At 55.3% G+C, this 8,429-nt stretch overlaps 1 protein-coding gene across 2 annotated transcripts; it reads left to right on the forward strand.

Annotated features, from left to right (window-relative positions):
• The first annotated feature begins 559 nt into the window (after positions 1 to 559).
• On the forward strand, positions 560 to 8,287 carry PAM16 (presequence translocase associated motor 16). 2 transcript variants are annotated; one of them, XM_022594753.3, is made up of 5 exons: positions 560 to 864; positions 6,182 to 6,266; positions 7,146 to 7,282; positions 7,642 to 7,707; positions 8,132 to 8,287. In XM_022594753.3, the coding sequence occupies exons 1-5, from the start codon at positions 862 to 864 to the stop codon at positions 8,216 to 8,218; spliced, it is 378 nt and encodes a 125-aa protein (XP_022450461.1). In that variant the 5' UTR covers positions 560 to 861; the 3' UTR covers positions 8,219 to 8,287. The 2 variants fall into 2 exon arrangements, with proteins under 2 accessions (XP_022450461.1, XP_089752362.1); XM_089896236.1 differs by lacking the exon at positions 560 to 864 and adding an exon at positions 953 to 1,136.
• The last annotated feature ends 142 nt before the right edge of the window (positions 8,288 to 8,429 follow it).

The raw sequence follows: 8,429 nt of genomic DNA on the forward strand, positions 1-8,429 counted from the left end.
AAAAAACGGACACAAAAGGCCGCATGTAGTATGATTCCATTTCTATGAAACATCCAGAAGAGACATCCATAGAAGAGGAGGCAGATTAGTGGTCACGAGGGGCTGGGGGAGGGGGAAATGGACAGTGACTGCTCATGGGTATGGAGTTGCTAAGGCTGGGCTGAAAATGTTCTGGAACTAATGGTGATGGTTACACAATTCTGTGAATATACTAAAAAGCACTGAATTATGCATTTCAAAAGGGCAAATTGTGTGGTGTATGAATTCTCTCTCAATAAAGCCCGTATTAGAAAAGAAAAGGAATGGAGGACAAGTTGCAGCGATGGTAGGGCATCAGGGTGGCCTCACTGAGAAGGTAACATTGGAACAAAGACTTGAAGGAGGAGGGAGACGAGCCCTCCTTTCCAGACAGGGAACTTGGAATGAAACCTACTTTGAAGTTTCCTGTTTTCCTAAATATTTGTGAGAATTTGACGTCTTACTCATTGTTTGTGAGGTGTTGTATGTTTATTGCATGTCTTTTAGTCCCAAATATTTTGGCAAAATGGAGGGAAGAAATAGTACACACACACACACACACACACGACCGGTGTTGTTCTGTTGCTCCTAGCGCCCCAGGATAGGCAGGACGGCCCGAGGGTCCTGAAACCGCCCATCAGTAGCGGCTGAGGCAGGCCCCGCCCCGACTCCGCCCACGGGCCAAAGGTCTCCGCCCACGCCCCGCCCTTTCAGAAGCAACGCGCATGCCCAGCGCACGCGCTCTTCGCAGCTTCCCTTGACCTTTGACCCGCCGGCCGCCCTTGAGCCGGGGCCGAGGGGCCGGGAAGCAGGAGCCCGTGCCTCCGAAGCACAGTGGCCGCCATGGTGAGGCATGAGGAGGGGAGGGGAAGGGAGGCAGTTTCGGGGCTGGGGCTGGGAGCTCCGGCTGGACTGCGGGCGCCGCGCGCCACCTGCGTTCCCGGCGGGGAGCGGGGACTGGGGTGTCGCAGCCGGGGGTTACTGAGGCGGGCGCTGGCGACCTCGGGGCCAGGGGGAGCCTTCTGGCTGGAAAGCAGGGCGGGTCTGGCATGCCGGGAAATACCGAGCAGATGCGATCGCCGTGTGCGCCAGCCACGTGCCGGCAGCCCAAGGTGGAGGTAAGTCCGGCCCGCGAGCCCCTGCTCGGTCCCCGAGCTAGTTGATGGTGTCGCCCTATTATCGTCCCCATTTGAAAGCTGGTGAAACGGGCTCCGGGACTTTCACGAGGAAGTGGCAGAACTGGGACTTGAACCAGACCCTGCAACACCGAAAACTGAGCGTTTCTGCGGTACCATTGGCACCCAAAGCAGGACCACAGATCTGGGCCACACTGGCTGCGTCAGGTCACCTGGGGACCTTTAAAAGTACAGGGTCCTGAGCTCTATCCCCGGATAGAGGATTGTTGAGTGATTGAGACAGTGGGTTTGGGGAGCCACTTATTAACTGATAGTGTTAAGGATAAGGTAGGAGCTTACAAGTGCCAGGCCCTGAGCTGAGGCTTATGTAGATTCCCATTTAATTCTAAAGAAGTTGGTGCTCTCATTGTCCCCATTTTACAGATAAACAATCTGAAACTCAGGGCATCTGACTTTTCCGGGGTCACTCATCCCAGTTTTGAGCCCAGCTGCTCTGTGTCCTGAGACTACACATAGAACCACATTGTTCCTGCCTTGTAATAGTCACTGCCATTTTCTGAGGACCCCGCCCCCCACCCCAGCTGGGTCTTTCACACACATTCCTGCGTGTGGCTCTGGAGGAGTTGGTACCTTAAAGGAGAAAGCAGCCGAGTCCGTAAAATAGGGCAATATTAATAGGAAAATGACATGAGCTAAGTCTTTTATATATATATGTATATATATATATATATATAAATTTGTTTATTTTATTTATTTTTGGCTGCGTTGGGTCTTCATTGCTCGGGGCTTTCTCTAGTTGCAGGGAGCAGGGGCTACTCTTCGCTGTGGTGCGCGGACTTCTCATTGCAGTGGCTTCCCTTGTTGCAGAGCACAGGCTGTAGGTGCGCGGGCTTCAGTAGTTGTAGCACACAGGCTCAGTAGTTGTGGCTCGCGGACTCTAGAGCGCAGGCTCAGCAGTTGTGGTGCACGGGCTTAGCTGCTCTGCGGCATGTGGGATATGTGGGATCTTCCCGGACCAGGGCTTGAACGCATGTCCCCTGCATTGGCAGGTGGATTCTTAACCACTGTGCCACTAGGGAAGCCTGACATGAGCTAAGTCTTGAAGGATGTTGGGATTAGACAGTATTGGAGTAGGAGAGAGGATGTTCATTGGGTTAATGGGTATGGAGTTTTGAGGGGATGGATAATGAAAATGTTATACAGCTCTATGAATATCCTAAAAAGTGCTGAATTGTGCACTTGAAAAGAGTGACCTGTGTGGTGTATGAATTCAGAATAAAGAAGGAGGGGAGCCGATCCTGGAGTAGATGGTGTGGCTGCAGTACGTGACGTGGAGAGCAATGAGGGGAGAGAAAACTAGAGAAGTCATTTGTAGCCAGAGCTGGGGATGCCAAGCTGGGGGTAGACTGAATTGGCTGGTAGTGACAGCAGAGGTAGGGTATTGTGTGCGTGTTTTGGGAGGATGGCCAGAACCCTCCTTCAGCAGAGGGAGTGGGAGGCATTTGGAAGCCCTGTCAAGTGTCACGTTCATTCAGATATGTATCGGGCACCTGCTGTGCTAGCCACAGCCCAGGCCCTGGACATACCATGGCAGATGTGACAGTTGTGGTCCTGACCTCCCTCCTGCCTAGTTGTGATGCCAGCAGCTGTTTGCAGGGGCCCTGGGTGAAGAAAGCCCCCTTTCTATCTCCATGTGTCCTTGAGAAAAGGGTGAGTCAGTGGCTGTCTCTACCCACCAGCCCAAGGAACTGTGCATTGAAGGGAACTTTGCACATCCATCTGTCCAAAGCCAGGTTGCCTTCTTGATGCACTTCACACAGGACAAACCACATTCCTTAGGGCTTCCCAACCCCCCACACTGCCTGTGGTCCTTTGCCCCAGCTGCAGGGCTTTGGTCCCGCATTGTGCCACGTTGCTCTCCAGGCAGGAAAGCATATGTGCCATCTGCAGTGTCCCAGGCATGGAGTCTCATGGCTCTGACCTCTGCTCCTTGACCAACAGCTTGGCCTGAGTTGGATGCTGTGTTGGCCAGTTGCTCTTGCCCAGGGTCTTCAGGCCCGAGCATCAGTCAGTGGATTATGGGGTGTTTTAGGGCTTTCTGGGAGAGGCCTCAGCCAGTAACTGTCTTCATCCCCTGTGGTAGCTGCAACTGGCACAGCAGTGCTCCCCATGAATCCTCAGCTCTGAGCACAGCTGACCCACCTGGCACTTGGTAGGTGTCTGGGTATTGAGTAGGTAGCTGAGAAGCTTGGCTGCACCTCTGATCTCTAGATCATTCAGCACCAAGCAGGATCTGGCCTGGAAGCAGAGGCAGCTGTTGAGCCACTCAGGTGTCCACTTTTTACATGCCTTGCCTTCTGAGGGCCTTAGCCCTCCTATAAGAGGGGTATTATTCTCCCCATTTTGCAGATAAGAAAACTGAGGTTCAGAGAGGTTGAGTGATTGCCAGGGCCACACAGCTGGCAAGAAGCAAAGCGGGGACCCAGGTTATGTCAGCCTGACTAAAGCAGCCTTCTCACTTCTCTTCCATGCTGCTTCCAGCTCCCTGGGAATGTAACCCAACATTTTGCAGCTTTTTCCCCTGAGGAATCAGAGGATCTATCAAATGAGCTGCTGTGTTGGGCGGAGCTTTGTTACTCTCCAGTGCCTGGCCAGTGTCAGGTTTTGGGAAACAAAGAGTAGTAATAAATGAAAATCAACATTTATTGAACACCTACTATATTATCAGGGTCTGAGCCAGGCACTTTATAAGGATTACTTCATTTAATCCCCGTGACAGCCCTATTGTTGACCACAATAGGAGAGGAAGCTGAGGCTCAGGGAGACGGGGGAACTTATCCAGGGTACCCAGCTGTCATTTGCACACAGGTGATTCCAGAGCTTGTCTGTGTAACCTTCGCATCACTGCCTCCCCCAGGAGATGCCTCCCGCAGGAACCTTGGTAGCTGCGGTGGGTGGACCAGGCAGCTCCCTTGGATGGCTGGGGTAGCCTCTGAAACTTTGCAGGAAGCCCAGCCTGTCCTGCAGCTATGGAGCTCTGGCAGCAGGAACCATGGGCAGGGGGTGGTGGGGGAGCTGCCCAGTTAGAGCCTCAGCTCTTAACGTTCATTATTTAGCAACAGTCACCACCTGGGCAGAGAAGTAAACACCTGACTACGAGGCAGTGCAGGCAGTGGGATGGGGCTGCTGTCAGGTGTGGCAGCAGAAGGAGGTGTGGTCGGAGGCCTGGTGGGAATTCCTGGCCAAGGGAACACTCGGAATCACCTGCTGTTAAGCCTCTCAGTCCCTCAGACAGGACCAGCTGTCCATCTCAGAGCCTCCTGCCCGACTTGGGAGAGGCTTTAGGCAAGCGAGGGTTGGGGGAGAAGCCAGGTGAGACTTTCCCGTCTGATCCTCGTTAGTCTATTCACCTCAGTGCAGCGCCTGCAGCCCCGCCCCTCTCTCTGATCACTGGAGAGTCTTCATGGTGTGAAATACGGGGCTTATGAAATTTCCACCCACTTGTGAAATCCAAACCCACTTCCAATTTATCAATCCCCGCTAATGGCCTGGAACCGCATCCCACCCCACCCATTAGGAGGCCAGCAAGGCCAGTTCTGGAGTCGGGGTTCCACTGGAATCTAACAAGCCCGTCTTCGGCCTCTGGGTTGGGTCCTGATCCTTGTCATGTTGTTCAGTCGCCCTCCCTGCAGACCCCAGGATTCTGTGTGAGGTGGGCAGCCTGGGGATAGCTGATAGCACTGGCTGTGGATTTTCTGCCCATCTTCCCCCAGGTATTAGTTGTGTGTCCTCATGTTGGTCACTAAACCCCTCTGTGTTTCAGTGTCTTGAGTTGTTGGGATTAGATGGCACAATAGATAGAATGTGTTTGTCACAGTGCTCAGCACCCTGGCTAAGTCCATTCTTGGTTGTTGGAAACCACTTGGATGTGCCATGTGAGCAGTGGTGACCTGCCGCGAGCATTCTCCGGGTGTCCTCCACGCACCCACGTTTGTACCAGCTCACACACACACGTGCTGTCTGTTTGTAATCCTTGGTCACAGTAAGATCTGTATGTTTCCCATCTCACCCGCCTGCCTCATCTTACCTCCTACTATTTTACAAGACCTCTGGGCTCTTGGCTGCTCCCAGGCATCCCCTACACTTTCTCCCAGTTGGACTCACCCTGGTCCCCCTGCCTAGCAAGCCCCCATTTTCCCATCGAGATTCTACCTGCCAGGAGAAGTGTCGTTGCCTCCCAGAGTCTCCCTGTCCTTCCTGAGGTGTCCCTCCGGTGCCTTTCCACGCCTCTGGTCATGCTTGATGACCACTTGTCTCCATGGTGCATTGGCCCACGCGGTCTTGGGGTAGAAGATGCTCGCGCTGCGCTGCAGTGGAGGGTTTCCCACAGGGCCGGGTCCTGGGTATCTTTGTGGTCCCAGTGCTAACTATCAAGCAGGGTTTGAGTGAAGGAGTGAGCCAGTGGAGGAACAGGGGTTGGCCTGCTCTCCCTTACCACTTGGTCCCTGCTGTTTGTCTAAATGCCCACCTAGTGGGCTTTGCTCCTTGAAAGTGGAGGGTATTTTGGTCTTTTGTTGTGTTGATTGTAACTGACTTGAATAGTGTGGGGAGAATTAGAATGGCACTGCGTTTCCCCACCAGTAAAGGTTGGACCAGCCAAGTACAAGAAGCTGCCGGTCGTGGCAGAGTGAATGGTGGGTCTGGGACCGGCCCTGAGTTCTGGTTCCCAGGCCACTTTGCCTTGGCTCCTGTCCGCCTCTTCCAAAGGACGAGGGAGAGTCCCGTCTGCCTCTGGGGATTCTCTTGGGTCCCCCCGCTCCCCAGGCCTGCTGTCCCATGGGCACCCGAAGCCACCCAAAGCAGAAGCTTTTTATCAGGGTGCTTTGGAGGAAGTGGTCTATGGCTGCTGCTCCGAGCTTCCTTACCTCAGCAATCCAGAAGTCTTGTCGCACAGCCACCACTTCCAGGGTCCATCACTGGGGGCTCTGAGAATGTAGCCTGCTAATAGGTGCCTGCTTTGCTCACAGGCCAAGTACCTGGCCCAGATCATTGTGATGGGCGTGCAGGTGGTGGGCAGGGCCTTTGCCCGGGCCCTGCAGCAGGAGTTTGCAGGTAAGCTTGGGCCTCTGTCTCCTTGGGCTGGGAGATCCTGCCTGGCTCAGATTTTCCCGGTAGCTCTGGGCCCCTGCCTCGCACTGGGCCAATTGTGAATGCAAGGGCCCTCTGTGGGGTGGGGTTCTGGCAGCTCAGGTAGTCTGGGGCACTTCCCATTGGGGGGGCAGACTACTAGATCTTGGGACAATCCTATAAAAGGGAGACCTGATGGGCGTGAGCATCCGGCCAGAAATGGGCACACTAGCCCTCCTGGCCACCTGTTTTTGTAAATAAAGTTTTATTGGAACAGCCATACCTCTGGCTGTTTTCGAGGCAGAGTCCAGTAATTGCAACACAGACTAGTTGGCCTGCAGAACCTAAAATACTTATTCTCTGACCCTTTAAGAAAAAGTGTAAAAAAAATAAAAAATAAAAAAAAAATAAAAAAATAAAAAAAAAGAAAAAGTGTACTGGCTCCTGAATCTAGAGGCGTTGAAAGGGAAGAAGTCACCCAAGGCAGCCTGCTTTGGTGGCCTAGGTAACCATAGGGCAGAGTCACGCTGTCTCCCCCTGCTTGCAGCTTCACTCTGTTCCCGATAGTAACCTAAACTCCCCAACTTGCGATGCATCCAGGAGGTAGAGGCCAGGGGAGAAAAGAGGGACAGGGTCATCTCATGGTCTAGGTTGGGGACCTGATGCCAGGTTTGACCAGCCCCTGCCCCTGTCCTCACTTTACTACCGCCCACCCCCAAAAAATCCACTCCTGGAGAAGAGATGCCCTCTGGCCCGGCTTGTCTCCTCCCTCACGCCACCTGGCAGCGGTGAGCTGCCCACGTGGAAGGCCCAGGGGAGCTCCGGGCTGCTGAGTGCCAAGTGCTCACCCGTGTGTCCCCACAGCCAGCCGGGCAGCAGCTGACGCCCGGGGGCGCGCGGGACACCAGTCTGCGGCCGCCTCCAACCTCTCCGGCCTCAGCCTCCAGGAGGCACAGCAGATTCTCAACGTCTCTAAGCTGAGCCCTGAGGAGATCCAGAAGGTGAGGCCACCAGGCCAGCTCTGAGACAAGCAGACCAGAAGTGGGGATGGGGCGGCGGCAGTACACCAGCGTTGGGAGGGGGGAGGGGGGCAGCAGAAACGGGCAGGAGCGGGGGCTCTGGCTGCGGCCAGCTGGGATTCGAAGAAGCCACTGTCACTTGTCAGTGTTTAGGCCACAGGCAGCGGTGGCAGAGGCGTGGGCCTCCCTCAGTGGGCACCTGTCCGCTTCTCTGCCCCTCAACGGCTCCGGGTGCCTTAGCGCGGCGGAGGGGGCGAGCCCTTTCGCTTTCCTTTTTGTCATCTCCTAGCTTCCCCTGCCTCTGTAACCCAGGGACCCTCACCGTCTCCCCTCCTCTGCAGAACTACGAACACCTATTCAAGGTGAACGATAAATCCGTGGGTGGCTCCTTCTACCTGCAGTCAAAGGTGAGTGCTGGGACGGGGGCAGGCCGTGGGGCCGCTTCTCACTGGGCCTCCCTCATTTCCAGGCAGTTCAGAGCTTGGCAGGAGAAAGGTCCCTGGGGCGCAGGGAGCCCCCTGAACTGCCAGTCCCTCAGGGCTGCCAGCTCCATGTGGCCCAGCCAGTGGGGCTGTGTTGGCCTGGGCCCTGTGTCACCCTGGACAGTGGTGCCCCCAGCAGCCGAGGCTTTGAAGGGCCAGGACTGCTAGCTGGTGGAGTGCTGGAACCAGCTCTCAGCTCCCAGACTCAGTCAGTGCGTCCCCAGGCCCCTCTGTTTATATTCCGCTCAGTCTGTTACCTCTGACCTGCCTACTGCTCTCCAGGGAGCTGGAGCTGGACCCGGGGAGGGAAGGGGCCATCCTGCCTAACTGTTTGTGACTCCCTCCCCAGGTGGTGCGAGCGAAGGAGCGCCTTGAGGAGGAACTCAGAATCCAGGCCCAGGAGGACAGAGAGCGAGAGCAGCCACCCAAAACGTGACCTCTCGGTGCCTCATACCCCACCCGCCCACCTCTAATTTATAGCTCGGTAATAAATGTCTTTTCCGCATTTCTTGAGTGCGCACGGCCAGATTCCAGAAGGCAGGCTGCTCTTCCCGCCAGCCGTGGGGCTGTGCGTGCAGGGGAGGGGAAGCAGTGGCATCTGCCTGCCCGTTCTTGGGCCTTTGACACCCAGCGGGGCCAGTGTGGGC

The sequence above is a fragment of the Delphinapterus leucas genome, chromosome 15 (genome assembly GCF_059928025.1).
Source record: "Delphinapterus leucas isolate spDelLeu-1000000601 "Yukka" chromosome 15, BTC_Dleu_Yukka2, whole genome shotgun sequence".
NCBI classification, from domain to species: Eukaryota; Metazoa; Chordata; class Mammalia; order Artiodactyla; family Monodontidae; genus Delphinapterus; species Delphinapterus leucas.

Excerpts from the sequence above, each read along its gene's own strand:
- PAM16 (XM_089896236.1), top strand. The coding sequence starts at position 1,068 with ATGCCGGGAAATACCGAGCAGATGCGATCGCCGTGTGCGCCAGCCACG. Across the intron at positions 6,267-7,145 it reads CCTGCAGCAGGAGTTTGCAG|CCAGCCGGGCAGCAGCTGAC; the intron begins GTAAGCTTGGGC and ends GTGTCCCCACAG. Across the intron at positions 7,708-8,131 it reads CCTTCTACCTGCAGTCAAAG|GTGGTGCGAGCGAAGGAGCG; the intron begins GTGAGTGCTGGG and ends CTCCCTCCCCAG.